At 38.0% G+C, this 23829-nt stretch overlaps 1 protein-coding gene across 3 annotated transcripts; it reads left to right on the top strand.

Moving 5' to 3' along the window:
- Positions 1 to 1855: 1855 nt before the first annotated feature.
- NOAZFP (nucleolar atypical zinc finger) lies at positions 1856 to 18231 on the top strand. 3 transcript variants are annotated; one of them, XM_026668813.2, is made up of 10 exons: positions 1856 to 1937; positions 5438 to 5567; positions 6604 to 6623; positions 6706 to 6776; positions 10059 to 10138; positions 11538 to 11664; positions 13093 to 13197; positions 14503 to 14549; positions 16401 to 16518; positions 17209 to 18231. In XM_026668813.2, the coding sequence occupies exons 2-10, from the start codon at positions 5448 to 5450 to the stop codon at positions 17484 to 17486; spliced, it is 966 nt and encodes a 321-aa protein (XP_026524598.1). In that variant the 5' UTR covers positions 1856 to 1937; positions 5438 to 5447; the 3' UTR covers positions 17487 to 18231. The 3 variants fall into 3 exon arrangements, with proteins under 3 accessions (XP_026524598.1, XP_087819214.1, XP_087819215.1); XM_087963088.1 differs by lacking the exon at positions 1856 to 1937 and adding an exon at positions 2361 to 3842; XM_087963089.1 differs by lacking the exon at positions 1856 to 1937 and adding an exon at positions 4026 to 4509.
- Positions 18232 to 23829: the final 5598 nt, after the last annotated feature.

Genomic DNA, 23829 nt, shown 5'->3' with positions numbered 1-23829 from the left:
TAACACCTCAGCAGTGCCACAGGCGGATAGCTTCCATACCACACCGCATTGAGGCAGTCATTGCTGCAAAAGGGGCCCAAACCAAGTACTGAGTACATTTGCATGTTTATACTTTTCAGAGGTCCGATATTGTTCTATGTACAATCCTTGTTTTATTGATTGCATATAATATTCTAATTTTCTGAGATTGTGGATTTGGGATTTTCATGAACTGTAAGCCATCATCATCACAATTATGACAAATCACGGCTTGAACTATCTTGCTTTGCATGTAATGAGTCTATCTCGTGTATTAGTTTCACCTTTTAAGTTGCATTACTGAAATAAATGAACTTTTGCACAATATTCTAATTTTTTGAGTTTCACCTGTATTTCAGAGGAAGCGTGGTAGCCTAGTGATTAAGATGCCCAATTTGAGGCTCAAGTACTACATGACAGGGTGAGCTCCTATTTTTGCCCAAGCTCCTACCAGCAGCAGTTTGAAAACATGAAAATGCAAATAAATAATTTATCTCTTTTTAATGAGGATTCCAAGAACTGCAGGAAATGGTATAGCATGGGACAGGCATTCCAGCCTTTGTTTTTTAGAGCTTAGTGTAATTTTCATGTATACTTTGTCCTGAAATGGCAACAAAAACATCCCCCCTTCATTTCCAACAATTATGATTAGAAGTGGATTTGGGAGTTGCACAGTTTGTTCCCTCTTTGTCCCACGAGGTCCTAGTCCCATGATGGTGAACGTATGGCACGTGTGCCGGAAGTGGCACATAGAGCCATTTCTGCCGGCACACAAGCCGTCATCCAGATCAGGTCCACTGCGCATGCGTGCATGCCTCCTGCCAGCCAGCTGCATGTGGGGGGGGGCATATGTGGGAGATGCTCACATGTGTGCAGAGGCACGTGGCGTGTGCGGGGAGGTCACACATGCATCCAGAGGCATGCGGCACATAGGAGGGTTTGTACACGCATGCACAGGGGGCGGGGGGTGTACACGCATTGCATTATGGGTGCAGGCACGCATGCTCGTGCACGTATGCACTTTTGGCACGTGAGGACGAAAAGGTTAGCCATCACTGTCCTAGTCAAACGGATATTAAACAAATAATCAATTAACACAATGAATGGATCCTGTTATTTCAATAATCTTGTGCATAAGACATTTTGCTTCTGATCATATGAACCACTAGCCATATAAGCCTTTGTGCCATAATTAACATGTTAAACTTGGCAACTTTTAAGACTTGTGCACATCAATTCCCTGGGACTTGAAGTCCACAAGTCTTAAAGTTTATTTATTTATTTGCTTCTTTGTCAAACATGTACAAGACAACAAATGTAAGTATGAACACAAACAAGACAATGGGAGTAAATATAGATAAATGGGGATAGTAAGACAGGGACCGCAGGCACGCTGGTGCGCTTATGCATGCCCCCTTTAAGGATACCAAGTTTGGGGACCCCTGCCCTAAAACAACGAAAGAGTTGTTTTTATCACAACGAAGCCAGACCCACCGAAGACCCATTTCTGGCAGAGTTTGGGAGGGGGGGGGAGAGAAACAAACCAGGGTCTCTGCGGCGTCTGCTTTCCTTGCGTGCAGCCAGGAATTCGCAAAAGGCAGGAAGGTGAAAGTGCCAAGCTCGACCCGCACCAACACCTCGCCTATTCACCCCACTTTCTCAGCCTACCACCCAGGCGACCCTCCCTTCCTGCTGAGGCTTTAGGTATACCCCACGCGCCATTTCGCCGCAAACAGCCCCGCTCCCGACTGAGGGCAAAGCTAAAGCAGGAAGAAACTGTGGCTCCAACCGCGCCTGCTCGCTGGCCTCGAGCATGCTCAGCCTGCGCCAGCAATGCCTTTTGCAGCAGCTGAGGCCGGAGCTAACGCGCGGTTTTCGGCTTCTCTGCGAGGCTGAGCTGCCCTGAAGGGCCTGGAGAGGTGAGCTTAAGCCGCTGAGCGACGCGGGTTGGGGACGGGTAACTCCCGAGCCGGGGATCGGGATGGGTCTGCAGTCACCCCAGGCAGGCGGATTAAACGAGTGGGGTTCCTCGGGAACGCGGGCGGTGGAGCAGCCTTCTCCAGATTCATGGTCGGCAAGGCGTGGAGGACCACAGCTCCCATGATTCCCTGCCAGTTGTGCTGGATGAGGATTGTGGGAGTTGTAGGCCGAAGCGCCTAGAGGGCGCTCGGTTGGAGGAGCACGGATGCCATCTGGGGCAGGGGTCTCAAACCTTGGCTACTTTCAGGCCTGTGGACTTCAACTCCCAGAATTCCTCAGCCAGCTTTGCTGGCTGAGGAATTCTGGGAGTTGAAGTCCACAAGTCTGAAAGTGGCCAAGGTTGGAGACCCCTGATCTGGGGTGTTCCTGTGAAGGAGGACAATAAGAAGCCGCTCTTCCTGCTCTCACAACTGGAAGGGCGATCGCCGGGAGCCTGCTCCAGCGCTGCGTAATTTGTTACTCCGAGCTGAAATCTGGAGTAGTTGCTTCAACTCCCCTTCCCCGTGTTTTTCTTACTCCTTTTCCGTGTTTTCAAGGAGTTTTGATGGTTGTGCCTTTGCCTTGTGCTTGATTTAAACCAGTTGTGTCAGGAGGGTTAGGCCTCGAAAGGATTGAATCGGAAGCTCCTTTGAGGCGGGAGTGACTAGGGGTAGGGCTTGGCAACTTTGCAACGTGTGGCATCTTGAAGATACTCTTTATTTTACGGCCGTAGCTTAGAGGAGTTATTTCTGGAACGTCTTAGGTAGTTAAGAGTGTAGTTATAGATTGCAGTTGTTGTGCTGTTGGGTTATTTATTTACTGGCATGAAGTGCATTTTGTAATTGAGGAGCATGCGGGTTGTATTTTCAAGCAGTATAAATCATTTAGGGCAAGGGTCTCCAACCTTGGCAAATTTAATCCTGGAGGACTTCAACCCCCAGAATTCCTCAGCCAGCTTTGCTTTTCGCTTAGCTGGCTGGGGAATTCTGGGAGTTGAAGTCCTACTGGCTTAAAATTGCCAAGGTTAGAGACCCCTGGTTTAGGGTCATTCATAGTCTGGCCTGGTCAGGTTTACTGGCCATTTCAAAAGTTTAACAAAACACATCTAGAGGTCAGTGTATTGCAGGGGGCTGGTTGATCAATTGATAAAATAAACTTAGCCAACGTTATCACTTTTAACACTTTTTTCTGTCAATAACAAAAATGTTCACCTCTCCCTTTTTTCTATATAATATTATGGGTTAAAAATTCTTAGTAAGCTAACTAATTCTCCCAATTTTATTCATTATTCTCTTAGTTAATTATTAGACATTGTAGTATAATTTTATAATTTGAAAATATTCAATCCATGGTTTGGGCATGGTTTGTTTGGTGCTTCCCAGTATTTTGCACAAAGGAATATCATATAACAAGTTAATAAGGTTTGTTTAGTTCCCTGAATATATAACAGAGAGGATGAAACTTCTTGCCCATCTGTATAGTTTTGACACACCATGTATAATAACCTAAATTTAATATTGTTAGACATTTTATTGTCAAGTTTCATTAATTAGGAAGAAAATCTGAATTTATAGTATGATATATTCCCCAGAATGATAGTTAGCAGTAAATGTTTTGTTATGTAAGATTATTTTTTTAATGAGAACTAAGTTCAGTGTGGAAAGCTAAGGCGAAAATTAAATCATATAAGTTATATGTAATTTAAATCTTGCCCAGTCATAGTAATAAAACATCGTCTGGTTATGGTTTGGGATGTTTTTATTTTAAAAAATGGAATTAATGTTTTAATAGACTTTTTCTTTGAAAACTGTTGACAATTTATGGAAAAACAGGACGCTTAAAGTGTCAAGCGTGTACATGCAACAGTGAGTATTAAAATATGATTGCCTCAAACGTTTTAAAACTTTTTCTGATTTATTATTAAGAAAATGGATTTTTTGTTTTCAATTTTCTCTACTCATGTTTTATTATTTTGGTTTGTTATACAAACAGGCAGATATTTAAACAGAATTTGGAACTTTTATCCAATTATCGAATCCTTATCAAATTCTGGATACCAATTCTTTGGTAAATGTGTTGTATTGTTGCAGGATGTATTCTAAGCAAAGCTGCCTTTTGTAATTGACTGGTGATGATTCTGAACAATGGTATTCAAGTGGTGCTCCAGATATTTGGGGTTGCATCCAAGGCGCCTATTACTATTGATATTATTTTTTATTTCTTTTGCCGTAGTCATTCTACTATTTGCAAACATTCTATTTGCAAATCTGTATTTTGTGATTTTTGCCAGTTCCTCTCTTCTTCTCTGCTGTCTGACTCTCAGTGACTCTAGGCTTGCTCTTCTGAACCAATTCTTGAATTTGCAATTAAATGTTTTCAGGATTTAGCTAACTTGACTCAGCTTGCACAGTTGTCCAGTAAGAGCCATGATGGCGCAGTGGTTAGAATGCAGTATTGCAGACTAATTCTGCTGACTGCCAGGGGTTTGATCTTCACCAGCTCAAGGCTGACTCAGCTTTCCATCCTTCCGAGGTCGGTAAAATGAGGATCCAAATTGTTGGGGGCAATATGCTGACTCTGTAAACAGCTTAGAGACTGTTGCAAAGCACTATGAAGCTGTATACGAATCTAAGTGCTATTGCTATATTACTAAGGCGGTATTGGTAATGTAAAAAAGCAGCACAATACATATGATTATTGAGAGAACTGCAAAACAATGGATGGCTTTTTTCTGGATAAAGCTTATTTTCCAGTGCAGGAAATTTCATTAGAATTGTCCTGGTTCTGGACATACTGTGTGTTATATATACTCATTAGAATACATACAAGTATACTTAACAAATACTGTATATTAAAAACTACATATTTTTTCTTGCTGACAAATCCAGACATTTAAATATGAGTTGGAGAGAAATTCTTCCAATAAGTTCAAAATGGTAATTTCAGTATCTTTGGTATTCAGGCCATATTTCAGTTGGATTCATTCACATGACATTAACCATAATGTGATTTATTTGATCTTGCTTAGCATGTTGTTTAATTTTTGGTTTTTCTGGCAAGACATTGTTCAGCAAATGGTATTTTTGTCAGGACTCCAACTTGCACCCCCAACTTTTTAGTTGCCAATTTTATTGTATGATGTAGTCAAATCCTTTCTATTTCTGTTAGACAATTTATTTTCATTCTATGTTCACTTTTTGTCCCAGTGGCTCATAATTTTAAGAACAAGAGTAGAATTTCCTAATTAAGAGACTATAGTAGTTGTTGGCTGCTGAGGAGTGTAATAATCTTATCACCATTTGGGGACCAGTAGCTAAGAATGGCCATTGTAAATTTAACAGTTCTACAACTTTGCATCTGAGTATTTGTATGGATTCATTAATAAAAAATCAGAATAGAGGGATGTATTCGTGATGGAAAATATGGGGCAAACTAATCTTGATAAATGTTTTTTTTCCAGAAAGTGAAAAATGCCTAAGAAGAAGACAGGTGCACGCAAGAAAGCTGAAAGTCGGAAGGAACGGGAAAAACAAAATAGAGCTTTAAGGGCTAATATTGATTTGGCCAAACATCCCTGCAATGCTTCAATGGTAATATTTAGTTCTTTAAGCTTTTTCTGTGCCAGATGTCTGATAAAATAATAGAATGCTAAAAGTAATCTTCCTTTGTTCGGCACAGAAGTATGGTTGGGTCAAATATTTTCAAACTTTCTTACACTAAGGAGAATACATGTGTAACCTTATAAAACTCACTAATGTTAACACATAAGAAAAGTACATCTAAAACTATTATAGTAGACAAGGAGCATCCCTTTACCTTCTCTTTCAAGGTGCTGGTGTATGGATGACTTCAGAGGGAAAAAGATGAAGGATCCAGGCTTCATTTCCCTGAATTTTTAAAAAATGTGTATAAAGATGGCCAAACTCAAACTGGCCTGAAATCATATTCCAGAACTGATTTTTGGATTATTCGGTCTTATACTAAACAGATATAGTAGGAATTACCTAGAAGATACTTGATAAGGTCAGCCAATGATGGGTCATTTTCAGTTGCTATCCCTTGGAGATATTCTCAGCCCTTTGGAGAAGCTTAGAAATGCTTCTGTCGTTCTCTGGAGCTGCCTTTCGTCCAATTTTAGTAATTGTAAAGGATACAATTGTTGGTTGTGGTATCAACTTCATTCTGTCTGGGTGTGGATGAAAGGGGGTTAAGAAGCCCTTTTTATCTAAGATTGGAGAGGCAGAAACTGCCTAGATTATTGCAAAAGGTTTACTGGCAATAAAAAGAAAAGGTTTGAGCCCCCAAATTGTGAATTTTTTTTTTGCTGGAGATGCTTCAGCCTGGTATCTTTTGCACAGGCAAAGCATGTGTGTTCTTACAGCAAGATTGACCTTTGTAGTGTGCTTTTTGAACTGCTGGGGCCTTAAAGATTATCAGTAAAAATGAAACAACATATTCAATACTAAGATGTTAGTATAGGTCTCAACAGAGTAAGGAATGGTATAGAAAGATCAAAGATAGTTTGGCTCTTCTTATGATTGCCTCTCCAAAGTATGATGTACATTGCATTACAAATTTGACAACCCTAAAATATGGATATAAAAACCCTCTTTCTTTCTGTTACAGGAATGTGACAAATGTCAAAGGTAAATATTCATTTTCAGGATTTTACGTACAATTCAAAATTGTTTAGCTATTTGTTTCATCCTGTTTTATTTATTTTAACAGGCGGCAGAAAAATAGAGCTTTTTGCTACTTTTGCAACTCTACTCAAAAATTACCCATTTGTGCACAGTGTGGTAAGTGTGCCCAGTTTAACATTTTGATTACTGAGTTGCAGCAGTAGATTCCTGCTTGAAGTTAGTTTCTTTTCTTCTGATTTCATGTTTCAAAGGTGATCAGTCTTTCATTCTTTTGCTTCTTTAGGTATAGTGGTTTTAGGTATAATTATTTAGGTATTGTGATATGAGATATTGAATTAAGGTGAAGCGAATTCCAGTGTCCAGCAGTGGCTTGGAGGTATACATGCGTACAGGGCTATTCTGGATATTATGGATATTCTGAGAAGTTTTCCTCTGTTCAGTAAACACCTTCATCAGCTTGCTAAGCAAAGGAGTGCCAAAAATGCAAAAGCAATGATGTATGGGGAAAGTGCAGAAGCTTCCATAGTAGGAACACAAAGTTCCCAGCTAATCCAGAATTAGGGCACAGTTCTATAAAGCAATGTTGTTTTATTAAAAGAAGTACAGAAATTATCAAAACAGGAAAGAGGACTTTTTAAAAATATTTTATTTTTTAAAAACAAAAATACAAATCTCTATTCTCATCACAGTTATGATATGTATAATGATGTATCGGATGACCTTGCTCAATTTTCCCTTAATTATTCCTAATAAGAATATTTCCAGTTCAAGTTCTAATTTGTGCTCTGTAATTTCTAATAACCATCTTTGTACCCTTATCCAATATTTTTTAACCTCTGGACACTGCCACCACATATGGAAGAACATTCCTTCTTTGTATTTACACTTCCAACATTCTGCTTTTGTGTTTGGATACATTTTGGCCAGTCTTGCTGGGGCTAGGTGCCATCTACAAAACATTTTATATTGATTTTCTTTAAATGCTGTTGACAATGTCAATTTACAGTTATCAATCCACATTTTTCCCAATCCTCTAAATTTATATTATGCCCTACATTTTTTGCCCAGGCAATCATTGATCCATTTACTATTTCCTCTTCTAATTCCACTTCCAACAAATAGTTATAAATTCTTGTTATAAATTTTATCTCCTTGCCTGTCAAAATTTGGTCCAGTTGTTGTAAGTCCTTTTCTATCCCTTGTTCTTCTAAGTCATTCCTCAATTTTGTCTGAATTTGTAAGTATGACCACCAATCTATAATTATGTCTTGTTCTTTTAATTTATCAATTGTTTTTAACTTCCCCTGATATCTAATAGTTCTTCATATCTGACCATTTTCCTTGTATCTTTCATATTTGGATGTAATATTGCTTCCATTGGTGAGACCCATTTTGGTATCTTCATATAATGTTTTCTTTTAACCTTTTCCCAAGTTTGCAGTAGTGATTCTCTTATCAAATGTCTATGGAAGTATGGAAGGAAAGAGAACTTTTAATGGAGCTTGGTGGAATATGATTTGGAATGGGGAAAGGATTGTGCCATTTTCTGGCTGTTCCTTTTTTGATCTAAAGATTTTCTTCCTGGCTTTCTTTTATTTTCTTCCTTTTCCTTTTTATTTTGTATTCAGTTATTCAGTTTCTATGGTCTCCCATCTCAAGCAACTCTAGGAAATGAACAATTATAAGAATCAATTAAAATGAAACACAATAATATATAGATATATAGCAGCTGCGAACAATTATCCATAAATGTTGATATAACCAGGAAATGGGGCCTTTGACATACTTGAAACTCCAGGCCCAGACACATAATCAAGCCAAAAAATAAATATGTATTTCAAAAGGGCTTTTTCCCTTGTGAAATATGGAGTTGTAGATTTATAGTGCACCCTTATTTCTTCCTTTGTATGCCATTATTGAATTGTTATTTCTTGTGAAAAAGATCAACCCATCCGGAGAATGTACTGGCAACAACTTTCTAGCTCCCATCTTCTGCAATGATCACTACAAGTCACTACTTCTAGTAATAGTCACAACATTACTTGTCCACTTTAGGCATGAAAGGGTGATTTGGATCAGTCACACTATCTCAACCCAATTCACCACATGGGTTTTTATTTGTGGGGAAAATAGGAGGAGGAAGGAGTATTATGTGTGTTTGCCACCTGGATATTTTTTTTTAAATAATGAAGATGGAATGTAAATAAATAATAAAAATAAAAATGACTGCTACAAGCATCAGATAACTTCTTTTCCCTTGTTTTGTTCAGAGCATAAAGTATCAAGTGATTGTTAGAATTTGAATTCTGCCTCTAACATCTTTTTCATGTGCATAAGAGGCAGAATTTATTATTTATTCTATTTTATATGCATTCTTAAGACCAATTTTCAGATAGCAGGAGAAACAAAAATCAGTAAGAGTTCTGGTGTGGAAAATTTACCACCAAATCTATTGTTTGTAGCTAGACACTATATTGCAACCAAATTTGTTTTGACTCATTTGACAGAGATAGTCAACTGATGGATTTAGGCCAGGCATTCAGAACACTGAACTACTCAGCAACAATATCAGTATACACATCAGTAGCAAATCTATTAAAAAGTGGACCACAAAAACAGAATCACTGGTTGTCACGTACAGTTCAAATCACTCAAGGACAATATTAATATCTTTTGGCCTTTACTGGGTGGTAAGGCTGCACTTTCTCACGTAAGATTAGAAGCACCTTACTTGCTCTTCCTCTAATGTAATATATGCCATCAGGTGTCAACAGTGCCTGTCTGGAGTCTTTGTATGACAGGCCAATCTTTGAGCAAAAGAATTAACGGTCACAGATTTGACACCAAGACTCAAAACAAGGACCATTTCAACCTGCTAGGACAATCCATTGCCAAAATCAAAGTGACCATTATGGAAAAACAGACTTAACACACGATTGAGTGAGATATTGCTGATCTTATATACATCAAAAGATTTCAGTTTTCTTTAAAATGTCAAATTCAGGTATTTTTTTAAACACACTAGAGTTGTTAATTGATAAGGTACTTGTAATCTGTCTCAAATGTAATCTGTATCTGCCTAACTGGCCATCACCCATTAAATTCTACATCAGTATAGCTACTCCTTGCTTCTGATGAAATAAACTGCAACTCATGAAAGTTGTGCCTTTTAATAAAACTTGTTCATTGGAAAAAGTGCCACTAAACTCTTGAGTTTCATTGAGCAAGAAGAAGAGGAAAGAAAGTATCTCTCCTAGATTGATTCATCTGTCTTGTGGCTCATACATCCCATGTTTTAAAACAAAAAGGAATCTTTCCCCAAATTATTAATTTGGTATGTACACTAACAACTAAAAGTTAATAGAATTAAATGAAATGTATTAACTGAATGACATTATTAATCCTTCTTAAATAATATTTTTATGTCTTTTGTAATAGGAAAGACAAAATGTATGATGAAATCCTCAGATTGTGTCATAAAACATGCTGGAGTGTATAGCACTGGGCTTGCAATGGTGGTATGTATCTGAAGTCAATTACAGTACATGGCTAAGGTTTATGGTGGATTAATTAATTATTGCAGAAAGGACTTTGTTTGGCAGCATCGGTGTCTTCTGGGTAGCAAAATTTAGGATTGGAATATTTGAATGGGCATTTGTGCATCTCAATGAAATCAGTTCAGCTGAATTTAGAATGAACTGGATTGTGTCCACCTTATGAAACTATTAATGGACAGATAGTCCTCAACTTACATCAGTTTGTTCAAGTGACAGTTCAAAGTTACAGCAGCACTGAAAAAAACTTAGTTATGGTCACCCTTATGACCATTGCAGCATCCCCATGGTCACATGATCAAAACTCAGGAGCTTGGCAAGCAACCCATATTTATGACGGTTGCCATTGTCTCAGCGTCATGTGATCACCTTTTACAATCTTCTGATAAGCAAAGTCAAGGGGGAAACAAGATTCACTTAATCATGTTAGTAACAACTGCAGTGATTCACTTCACAGCTGTGGCAAGAAAGGTTGTAAAATGAGGCAAACCGCACTTAACAAATGTCTCAGCAACAGAAATTTTGAGCTCAATGGTGGTCGTAAGTCGAGGACTACCCGTATTTGCTTTGAGAGAGTGAACTAGCCTGGAATCTTAACTACTATTACTGTTAATCTTCTCATCACTCCTTATCACCCATCCCCTCCCACTTGTGACTGTATGACTGTAACTTTGTCGCTTGTATCCTTACGATTTAGATTGACTGTTTCCTAGTATGATTTGATTGCTTATTGTACTCTGACTTATTAAGTGTTGCACCTTATGATTCTTGACTCTTGACGAATGTATCTTTTCTTTTATGTATACTGAGAGCATTTGCACCAAGACAAATTCCTTATGTGTCCAATCACACTTGGCCAATAAAGAATTGAATTCTATTCTATTCTATTCCATTCCATTCTATTAAAATGGAAATAAAAGCAAAATTAGGTAGATGGGCTTCTTCATGTTCCCTTCCCTTCCCTTCCCTTGGGTAAGATCTTGGCATTTAGGCCTGAAAGGTGATTGTTGAAAACTGGCCTGATACAAAGTTGTTTCTTCCCATTTTTTTTTTACACATTCTGGTTAGGCAGGAAGTGTAGAAAGGATTGATCCATCCAGGGAAAGTTGCCAGGAGCTCTTTGGTGTGCTTTGGCACTTCCATCTGGCCTAACAGCATACTCCAGCTCTATGGTTTATGACTTTGTGTCAAGAATGGGTAGAGTTGATGCTAAATTAAAGGTGCCACTGAAGATTAAGAATTGAGAAAGGAGTACACTGGTGGGGATTTACCGTCCCTGGAAATTCATGTGTAGTCAAGGTAAATGTCTTTCATTAGAAGTCAGATATAGCTGATAATAAATCTGTTACCTCTTTTTTCACAGGGGGCAATATGTGATTTCTGTGAAGCTTGGGTTTGCCACGGCAGAAAATGTTTGAGCACCCATGCCTGCATCTGTCCTCTGGCTGATGCAGAATGCATTGAATGCGAGAGAGGGGTCTGGGATCATGGTGAGTTTTTTCTTGGTGAGAAGGAACCAAATTAATGTAAATTATCTTTCTTGCAATTTCTCCAACTGTTCTTTATTGTATATGTGTTTGTATATGCGTGCTCGTGTGCACACACACAAACCTCTGTGGTAAAGTTAATTGCAGTCCATGAAATTCATGCAATGATGTTTTAAATCTTTCATGTTTTCTGTGAGACTTTTAATTGTGACTACTAATTCTGTTATGCAGGCAGTCCTCGACTTATGACCACAATTGAGCCCCAAATTTCTGTTGCTAAGCAAGACAGTTATTAACTGAGTTTTGCCCCACTTTACAACCTTTCTTGTCACAGTTGTTAAGTGAATCACTGCTATTAAGTTAATACAGTTGTTAAGTGAATCTGCTTTCCCCATTGACTTTGCTTGTCAGAAGATCGTAAAAGGTGATCGCATGACCCTGAGAGCTTCATAAGTATGAGTCAGTTTGCCAGTCTTCTGAATTTTGATCCTGTGAACATGGGGAGGCTACAACGGCTATAAGTGTGACCATAAGTCAGTTTTTTCAGTGCTATTGTAACTTCAAACTGTCACTAAATGAACTGTTGTAAGTCAAGGACTGCCTGTATGTTAATATTTTCATACGGTGGACATAATGCAGTCCTATTCTAAATTTATCTGAATTGGGATTAGGGTTAAGGTTAGCCTACTTGGAATCATGACTAAAAACCAATGCTAAGGTTTCCTAGAGGTTTTCGAAGGAAAGGGAAATTGACAGCTTTTCATTTGGAGCTGTTCGTGGACCAGAGTAAAATATTGGAGTTGGCCATGACTCCAAGTAGCAAGAGCACCATCACTTAGACTTATATATCGCTTCACAGTGCTTTACAGCCCTCTCTAAGCGGCTTACAGAGTCAGCATATTGACCCCAACAATCTGGCTCCTTACTGACCTCAGAAGGATGGAAAGCTGAGTCAAATTTGAGCCGATGAGGTTTGAACTGCCGAATTGCTGGCAACAGGCACTCAGCAGAAGCAGCCAGCAGTACTGCTTTCCACGGCTGGAATCACAGCGGCTTGGCCAACCGTCGTGCCCTAACCCACAGTTCATTGACTGCTAAGTAGACCTAACCCTAACTCTAGATTTATTTAGTGACTTTGAATAGTCACTAAATGAATGGTTGTAAATTGAGGACTATCTGTATTATTTTTATTTAAACAAAATTAAAACTTTATATTTTTAGATATGTAAGAAAGGAGGATGCAATTTTACACAGTTATCTGGTAAAACACGACTATTGAGTTAGCATGCATGGTAAATAAACTATAAAGTCTTTTTTTTTTTTTGTATTGTCTTTGTTCAGATTTTCTTTGTCTTCAGTTTTCATAGTCTCTGGTAGGATATGCTGCAATTGGTTTTGTTCAATCTGAACTCTTTTCACTGAACCCTACAGGTGGCAGGATATTTAGCTGCTCCTTTTGCCACAATTTCCTTTGTGAGGATGATCAGTTTGAGCATCAAGCCAGCTGCCAAGTTCTGGAAGCTGAAACCTTTAAATGTAAGCTTTACTCCTAATGGCTCTGTTATCAAATTAAGCATGCTTTTAACTGTTTCTGTGATTTAGCTCAAATCCAAAGGGCTGTTCAATAATGAATTTCAAACTGATGACTTAAAAAGTAGTATGAAATGGGAGATGTCTGGCCCTGTTACTTTCATGACTGAATAACGGAGTTGGAAGGGACCTTGAATATTTTCTAATCCAATCCCCTGCTCAAGTAGGAAACGCCATAGCATTTCAGGTAAATAGTTGTCCAGTCTCCTCTTAAAAATCTGTAGTGTTGGAGCATTCACAACTTCTGGAGGCAAGTTGTTCCATTGATTAATAATTCTAACGGTCAGGAAATTTATCCTTAGTTCTTGGTTCTCTCCTTGATTAATTTCCATCCATTGTTTCTTGTTCTGCCTTCTGGTGCTTTGGAGAATAGACTGGCCCGGTTTCTGATGTATAATGCTTGCTACATTTGAAACAAATTTGTACGCATAATGCCCAAGTTTGAGGAGGTGGTGTTTAAAGAAAGGCAGCAAAAAGACTGAAGCTTAAACTACAGTAGTTTCTCTTTGCAGATTCTGATCTTGGAAGAGCAGATCACTTTTTTTATAAAGGCTGCAGTTTCTGTATCAGAAGCCAGGCACAAAAAACTGTGTCCACTTCATGTAGATCTAATAAAAGACTGCATTAGGCGTAAAATGCTTTATTCAATTTTGGCTTAGCCAATGATGTAAACCTGCTGTGGTTTGCAAACCAGGGCTTATGAATTCTGTGTGGTCTAAGTTTAACCTTGTTTAAAAAGTGAGTAGTTTGCTATACTACATTCTTTTACAACTATAGAAAATTGTTTTTTTGTTTGTAGTTTCTGTTGCTTTATTGAGCCCTAAGTAAATCTGTTTCTATGTAAATCTGTCTCATCCAGAACTGCCTGGTTTTTTCTATCACCCTCACATCTCTTGTTGTTTTGTCCAGTGCTGCTTTTTTTGTCTTTGCGTGAACAGTCTGTCCTGAAATTGGACATGGGTAAGGGGCAGTTCTTCTCATCAGGTCCCTTTGGGTGATCATTGGAGTCTCTGGTCTTAGATCAGGACTCCTGCAATTTGCTACTGAAATGAAGCTGCTCTCGGTGCCTCATTAAAAAACCCATTTTCTCTCATCTCTAAGTGTTCAGTTCCATTGTACTTTGCTGAGGGAGAGCCTAAGGTGGTCCATTGAAGTAAAGAGTCGACCTTGATTTAAAAGACAACAAGAAAAAAGAGGGCAAAGCAACAAAAACTCTTCTCATTCAGCCATGCCTTTTATCTTGCCTGTTAGGTGTTTCCTGCAATCGACTGGGGCAGCATTCATGTCTCCGCTGTAAGGTACAAGCAAAAACATTTCCAAGTAAATGTATCCCATTTCGTATTCACAGGCTTTCAACCTGCTGGCAGCTCTCATAATTCATTTTCCATAATACATTAAAAATGCTTTGTGGTGTTTTTTGTAATGGTCTGTGTCCTGTTTCTATTATACTTTGATTAACTTTCATGCTGTGATTTTAATGCGATGCTACAACTTTCCCTCCAGTTCCCATAAAACACCAGCACCTGCCCTGGATTATTTTCCGGGCTACCATCTGCTGGTTTCCTTTCATTCAAAGCATTGTAGGTTTTCATATCAACCTGGATATTTCTGTAGCAGTTGCTTATAACTGGTATTGCTAAAATCATACCTCATTATGCTGCATCTCCTCCATTTTTTACACCTACTACCCTTCAGGGAATTCTGGAAAATGAATTATTTCATTGTCTTCAGGCATCCATGCTGTTCTGGATTCTCCAGCTATTTAAAAGCGATAGCATTTCCTGCAGGGTGGTTGACTTTTTTTGTAGTCTCAGCATTTGTTAATAGTGGCAGAATGAATGCCTATGACATCATTATCTGTAAAACAGATAGGTACAATTATTTGACAGGAGAAAGGTATCACTTGTTTTATTCTGTGTTTTTAGTGTTACAGAATGTCATTTTACTGATTCAAAAGATCAGCTGATCTTTTGATAGAGCAGTCCTATACTTCTTTACAATTAATCCTCAACTTACAACTGTAATTGAATCTGGAATTATGGTCATAAATCATAGTGATCGTAAGTTGCAACACATGACCAGACCCAATTTTTAAAACATTTTTTGTGGTATTAAGTGAATGCCTCGGTTGTTAAGTGATTTCCCCCAAATTGGTGTTTTTGTTGAAACCAGAAATAAACACTGGGAACTGTCCAAAAATATGGCAAATTGCAGTCACATGACCATGGGACAATATAAACAGCCATGAGGGTGAGCTGGTTGCTAGGCACCCAAAATCATATGATCATAGGAAGAGTAAGGTCATAACTTCAAACAGTCATTAAGCAACTGGTAATAAGTCAAGGACTACCCATATGTCCTGTCTTTCCCTCCGATTGGGGTGACACTCCACAGTCAGAGTTGGTTCACACTCTGAGGATTCTTCTGGCCTCGGCCTTCTGCTTGAAGAGCAGTTACAGCCATGGCCAGGAGACCCTTTGCATAAATATAACTTGTACACTAATTGTGCCCTTTCCTAGTTTGGGTGGGATTGTTCATGGTCTTTCCTTGTCTTTGTCACCTCCCAATTAGACTATTGTAATATGCTCTACATGGGGGCTGCCCTTAAAGAGCATTCAGAAGCTTCAGCTAGTTCATAATGCAACACCATGGACGATATTGGGTAGATCGTGGTATATCTCTGTAACACCAGTGCTATGTGGCTCCCACTAGGTTCCCAGGTGTTAGTTATCACCTTTGAATCCTACATGGTATGGGGCAGCTTATTTGCAACATTGCCTAGCCACAATTGTTTCTACTTGTCTCACTAGATCTAACAGGGTTGGCAAGTCCTCTCAGTAAAAGAGTATTATTACCCGATGGGGTCTTAGAAGCAGGTCTTCTTTGTTATGGTGCTTGCCTTATGGGACAGCCTCCCTACACAGATAATGACTGCCTTGGCCCTGTGATCTTTAGGGTGGGAAAATAAAGACTTGAGGGGTATGAATGGAGCTAGCATTAATGGATAGTTATTCATGAATGTGAGATTTATTGGATGCTCAGGGCTGCTTTTCATTTCAATAAGTTTTTTAAGTAATTGTGGGGGTTGTTTTTACTTTCATTGGTCACCAAAACACTCATTTTTACTGATGTATAAATTATACCTACAGGCATGCTTCTGTGATGATCATACAAGAAGCAAGGTTTTCAAACAAGAAAAGGGAAGAGAGCCTCCATGTCCTAAGTGTGGGCATGAAACACAACAAACCAAGGACCTGAGCATGTCAAGTAAGTTTGCCTTCCAAGTTTTGTACTTTTCACACCCAGTAGAATGGAAGTAATGATCTACTTAAGTTTGGCTGACATAACAGAGTGTGTAGCATTGTACTGTCATTTAAGAATGTTTATTCTGAATTTAAAGGTAGTTTTCATACTTTTTGCCTTAGGGGAAACTTTTGTCACACTCCTACACATAATCTGGTTTAATGACAACTTCAGTGACTATTCAAACTTACAACTGCATTAGCAGTACTTACAACTAGTTCTGATACTCATGACCATCACAGCAATCCTGCAATCACATGTTCATGATTTGCAACCTTCCCTGCAGGCTTCCAACAAGCAAACATAATGGGGAAGCCGCCAAAAATTTGCAAGTTGTGGTATGCGAGGTCCTTGGTTATTGATGACTGCCAGAATTATTGCTAAGCGGCACATTCAACATGGCCTTTTGATTTAGGACATCAATTACTGAGGGAATTTCCAGGTGCAATTAGCATTAAATAAGGACAACCTGTACATCAGTTCTTTAATTGATTGTTTCTAAATTTTTGGTGCATCCATGATGCTCCATAGAAAACGTACGAAAATTTTTCATGCTTTTCTGTCGAGTATCCAATATCTATAGCACTTTCCTTGATACATAGATAAGCAAAATATAACAGAAACTTCTGTACCTTTCTCCATTTCTTTTTCCAGCTCGCTCTCTGAGATTTGGCCGTCAGACAGGAGGCGAAGAAAGTGATGGGGCTTCTGGGTATGATGAATATTGGAAGAATCTTGCATCTGGCAGAGGTGTTGATACTGGAGATAATGATGAAGAATATGATGATTATGAGGCAGAGGATGATGAAGATGATGATAATGAGGAAGGAGGGAAGGATTCGGAATCAGAGGCAACTGATATGTTCAGCAACTTGAATTTAGGAAGGACCTACGCTAGTGGTTATGCACACTATGAAGAATCTGCTGAATAACGCTACTGTCCTTAGCACACTTAGCAAGAACTAAATCCCCTTGAACTTAGTCGTACTTACCTTTGGGGTAAGGTCTGTGCTTAGGTCTAGTTCTAGGCCTTGCTTAGAAAGAAATAAACAGTGAGAAGATCTCTGTATGTGCTTAGTGAAATTTATGTGGGGCATTGGTATAACAGAGGGACGCTTTGAATAGCAAAGCTTATTAGGCAATAAAGGAATGGAGCAGTTGAATGATCAGGATTTGGTCCAATGGAGCATCCTGTATGGGCATTCACATGATATTAAGGGACCTTATATTCTTTCTGCCCATTCAGGACAAAAGTGTGAGGAGATTAAGACAATATTTACTTCCATGCAGTCATCAAGTGTGAAGTTCTTGAGTAATTCTGGTGGTTGGTTTTGACATCATGCTCCATAAACTAAGAAAATCAGTGGCAATGGGCATCTACAGCCTTTCTGTATCAAAAGTTATTTCCTGTCATGTGCAAATGATTTTCCCCCCATAAATATTGATCTAGCTTTGGCAATGGGGAAATGCAAGCTATTGTAGTTGAATATATAAATTGAAATTAAATTTACTTTGGTGGTTGTGTCAGCAAGGCTGATCAATACATTTCCTTGCAATTTACTTCTGTAACACGTATCAGTTCTTGCCATTTTGACATGCTATACATTAATTGGAAATTTGCAGCCACCTGCAATGTGATCTTAATAAATTTTTGATTTTCTATTTATCACCATAAAACTGACACTGCATCTGTCAATCATATTCACATTCTGTATTTTTTATACTTTCCTGCAAGAGGGCAGTGAATCCATGGATATAAGATGGGAGTTCTCAAATCAGTAAAAGTGAAAAATGAAATAGTGGGACAGAACCTAAATACCTATATTTTTAGTATGGATAAATTGGCCTTTCCCACCTGGTAACGGGGAGAGATAGATTACCGTTCTTGCCAGTTTCAATCAATGTGATGGAAAATGAAATACAATATGCCTAGAAAGTTCAAAATTTTGAAGAACTCTCCTGTGTTACACCCATTGCTGTGTTCATCCAAACTCACATGTACGCTGAGTCTATCAAAAGAATCTTCATAGCTGCGCTATGCACACAGTGGAGATATACATCATTGGCTCTGCTATTTGAAGAAATTCCAATTATGTGACTAGCCAAAATTAAAGTAGTAGTTGAAAATGAAAACTAGAATAAAATTAGTGTGGCAATTATATTTGCAAGCAGTGGGGAAGAATAATCGGGCAAGTGTTAACCCTATTTTTTTAACGTTTTACATGTGCAACCATGACTAAAGCACTCACTGTAATTGTTCCTGTTTAATTAATAGTATTTTCATAATATAGGGCTATCTATTAATTCTAAATAGGAAAGCTAATAGGGAAAAAAAAGCACATATTTATCAAAATGGAGGTGCAGCCAAGAAGACATCAGTGATTGATTGGATTAACTGAAGGAAGCTAAATCGTTGATAAAAATAACACTACAGACAAAATTAATTAGAAAGGGCAGCAGCTGTAGGTAATAATAGGTAATAAGTGTTGTAGACAAATGGAATAATATCAGACATCCTTTCCATACTGTCCCATCTTCTAGAACAAGAGGCTTTCCAAGCTCAGAGCTATAAGGAGCAAATCCAGAAATGAGAAAACAGTGGTCTAATTTTTGGATTGGATTTTTAGGAGCAGAGTGACAGGTTCAAAAGACATTTATGATCCATTTTAAATGTCAGGCACCTACTGCCAAACATTAAAGGCCAAAATATTGTACCACTGTTATTGCAGCTGAGTGTTAGTTGAACCTGAGGTATAAAGGAGATTGCTACCAGCCGGTGATTTCTCCCTGCTTTAAGATCTGTGTTAGGTTAGAAATGACATTTGATATAACTTCCTTAAGTCTGTTTGAACCCCTGAACCTGTCCAATACCTGCTAACTGGCTTCTTCAATAATGTGGCTATTAATAAGGACATTGAAAGATGATTCAATTTGTCACTAACTTCTTATGAAAACAGCTAATGTTCATAATTAGCCTGCGAGTTCACTCACAGTTATATGTTTCATAGTTGATCGTTTCAGGAACTGACTTCCAAGCAGAATTCACATGAAACGCATGCTTCCTGCTAGCCATCAAACCAAGAATTGGATGAGTAGCATTTTGGGTAGGAAAGGGATACTTCATCCTGTGTATGGAGAAAGGCTTAACCCAGTTACAAAAGCATCCAAACAAGTCCCTGGAAGGAGCAAACGTTCTGATCTTGGAAATAGGTAGCATATTTCAGATTAGAAAAGACAGTGCTTGTGGGACTCATAAAGAATGAATCAATCCTGCATCAGTTTGCTAAGCCAAACAATAGATGAAAACTAAGCAAATAGTTGTCATAAGGATGAAGACAAGTATATGCATATAAACAGAGGTGGGCTGCACTTACGTTACCAACCAGCGAACTGGTTGTGAGCGTGCACCTCATAAATGTTTTGTTATCTTGATAGTTCATTTCATTTAACCCTCTCTGTATTGTGTTTCTTGAATTACAATACAGTAAATGGACAACAATGCAATTAAAATCAATTTAAAACTTAGGTTTTAAAATTTATGTTTTACTCATGTAGTTATTTCTAGCAAATTTACCTTGTAATAGTACATGTTTTTCTGTGAATAACTACAGTTTAATGTGGCTATATAAAGTAGCATATTCAGAAATATTGCACAATGTCTGTTCAACCGTTGTCTGCTGAAGCAATTTATTTCTAGCTCAACTCTTGGACAGCAAAAAATGTTGCAAATCCAATTTTCCAGCTGAAACACTGGAGCTCTGCAGAGCTTGGAGATTTGGCTGTTTTCATATCTTGACAGTTCATTTCATTTAACCCTCTCTATTCTATTGTGGTTCTTGAATTACAATACAGTAAATGGACAACAATGCAATTAAAATCAATTTAAAACTTAGGTTTTAAATTTTATGTTTTACTCATGTAGTTATTTCTAGCAAATTTATCTAGTAATAGTACATGTTTTTCTGTGAATAACTACAGTTTAATGTGGCTATATAAAGTAGCATATTCAGTACAATTCCAGTTAAAATATTAGTATTATGTAATAAGTCCTCTAAGATAAAAATTCAGTGATAGATTAAATTAAAAATAAAAACAGAATTATATCTATTGTAAGCCCCTCTTAAAAATTGGAAAAGAGTAAGAATTTATTTGGCATCTAAAAGCCAAAGTGCTGAGCCAAGTTTCTGTTTTGAAATTAATGACAAACTAAAAATAAATCATTCTAAATTAGAAATGATCATGTCTAAGTCAGAATACATGAGCCGAAGACAAAATAAAAGTAGGATTGTGCAACAGCCTGTAGGGTGTAAAATCAGAAAGTTTTAATTGAAGTCAAACCATTTCTTTCAGGCAGCTTTAAGTTTCTTCTTCCTAACCAATAGCTTCAAAAAATTGGATAGATAAGGCCTGAAATCTCATAGAGAAGGTATTTCACAACTAAGGAGTCAGCCATGAGAAATTCAATCTTGGAATGCATACAAAGTACAGAATGCAAAGGAATATAATGGAAGTTTGATACAATGAAGGCATCAGTAAAGCATGACATCAAGAGACAACTTTCATCATATCCCTGCAGGAGCACAATTCTTATGGATAGGCAATTTAAAAAAAATATCTTCCCTCTGGCACTTCTGAAGGAATAGTATCACATTGTTCCAGTTTCTTCTATGTCTACAGTAAACCTATAATACTGTGAGGTCTGAGGCACATTTCAGAAAGTAGCTTATGGGCTGATCTGCTGGCAATTTACCTGCTCTGCCTAGATCAGCATAATATTTAATCAGGACTGGTCTATTGGTAATTTAGGAGTTCTGCTTAGGTCAGCCTAATATATTATTTAATAAGTAATGTAGGATCCAGCCCCTCTTTAGTTCTTGAAAAAAAAGATCATATGCTTATCATTTATTTATAAAGATTTCATCCACTGAAACTTAAGAGTTATCAAAGGGGCAAGGGCCTTGGTGTTGACTAGAAGAAAAAAATCAGAACCCAACTGGCATTACTTTCATCATAGAGCGAAATCATCATTCAAGAGTGTGGGGGGGGGGACATTAGAGGCACAATATCACCTGAAGGAACACCTTAGATAATCTTAACTAGACTCATAATGGAGGCACAGCTGGGAAATTACCCAGGTTGTGCTCTGTAGACGAGACAAGATTTGGCTTGAAATAATTAAACAGCTGCTGGAAGCCAATGTTCCCCTCTTGTCCTGTAAAAATACAAGTTGGCTTTTGTGCATTTAGTTTAACATTAGTGTCATGTACCCTTCAGTTATTTCAGCCTAAAGTACCATCCTCAAGTACTTAAAGCATGAAACCTGCGCAATGTAAATCTTGTTGATATGCCAAGGATAGTTTTTAGTCCTGGCAAATACCACAACGTTAGTTTTAAGAGGAATTGATCTCCAATTGGTAATCTGCACTATTGAGCAAGGAATCATAATGCTTTCTTAAGGCCACAGGGGGTCCTAAAAAGGATCCTAGCATTGTCAACATTGAGATAACCCAGTCAGTTACATACCACTTTTCTTCTCTTAATTCTGTGATTTTTATGGGCGGCCCAATTTTGCGTTTATGGGTCATATTAAACGATGGGTTGACTAGCATGGTTTATTGAATATGTCATCAAATCATAAGTCATGGTATACAAACTACAATGGATTTGCCATGGTGTACAAGCTACAATATAATTATTGGACTCACTCTATAACTGGCACCACTCCAGAAATATTGCACAATGTTTATATATTTATTTATTTATTTGATTTGCCAATTGTTTACAAGATAATAAGTATAAGTGTATACATAGTTGTGAATACATGAAATGGGTACATATAAGAAAAATAAAAGAATAAGAGAAACAATAGGACAGGGACGGTAGGCACGATGGTGCGCTTATGCACGCCCCTACAGACCTCTTAGGAAAGGGGTGAGGTCAATAGTAGACAGTCTAATGTTAAAGTTTTTGGGGTTTGGGGAAGAGACTACAGAGTCGGGTAGAGTATTCCAGACATTGACCACTCTATTGCTGAAGTCGTATTTCCTGCAATCAAGTTTGGTGCGGTTTACTTTGAGTTTGTATCTATTGTGTGCTCTTGTGTTGTTATGGTTGAAGCTGAAGTATTCATTGACAGGTAGGACATTGCAATGTATGATTTTATATACCATGCTTAAGTCAGACTGAAGACGGCGTAATTCAAGGTTTTCTAGTTTTAGAATTTCAAGTCTGGTGGCATAAGGTATTCTACAACGAGTAGAAGAGTGGAGAACTCTTCTTGTGAAATATTTCTGGACTTTCTCAATTGTGCTAATATCAGATACGTAATGAGGGTTCCAGACTGATGAACTGTATTCGAGTATTGGTCTAGCAAATGTTTTGTATGCTCTGGTTAGTAGTGTGATATTACCAGAGAAAAACTACGTAGGATTAGGTTAACAACTCTTAATGCCTTTTTGGCTATGTAGTTGCAGTGGGCTCTAGCACTTAGATCATTAGAGGTGAGTATTCCAAGGTCCTTTACAGAGCTTGGGTCATCAACAAGATCTTGACTATTCAGTTTGTATTTTATTTTCTGATTTTTTTGCCAATATGTAAGACAGAGCATTTATTTTTGAGATTTGAAGTTGCCATTTGTTTGACCATTCAGATACATAGTCAAGATCTTTTGTAGGGTAGCAGTATTGTCTGTGGTATTGAACAGCTTTACATCATCAGCGAAGAGAACGCAATTGCTCTTAATATGATCACAGAGGTCGTTTATGTAGAGTATGAAGAGAGTTGGTCCTAGAACACTGCCCTGGGGGACACCACTATTGACAGGTACTGGATTTGATAGGACGCTCTGTTCAATGTCTGTTCAACTGTTGTCTGCTGAAGCAATTTATTTCTAGCTCAACTCTTGGACAGCAAAAAATGTTGCAAATCCAATTTTCCAGCTGAAACACTGGAGCTCTGCAGAGCTTGGAGATTTGGCTGTTTTCATATTTGTATAATTTTCTACTTCACAGCTTGTGGCCTGTTTCTCTCAACTAGAAGTTTAGCTATATGACAATATGGTGAAAACTTACCTATGGCGAAACATTTCACCAACTTTTAAATTGTGAGGAGAACAATAGTGCCATGGCAACTTTCTCCTATTTTTAGCAGCTATGCTAATTTTGACAAATTATCAGACAAATGAGAAAGTGTGTAGGAGGACTAATTGTTTGCAAATGTTCTCCTAAGGCTGAGAACAATAGTCAGTTTTGGAGAGATTTTGGAGAGATATGCACA

The sequence above is a fragment of the Notechis scutatus genome, chromosome 4 (genome assembly GCF_049901735.1).
Source record: "Notechis scutatus isolate UNSWTSFEM ecotype Mainland chromosome 4, rNotScu1.2, whole genome shotgun sequence".
NCBI lineage: Eukaryota > Metazoa > Chordata > Lepidosauria > Squamata > Elapidae > Notechis > Notechis scutatus.
The sequence above is the reverse complement of the archived record's forward strand: the minus strand, read 5'-3'. Positions and strand labels throughout refer to the sequence as shown.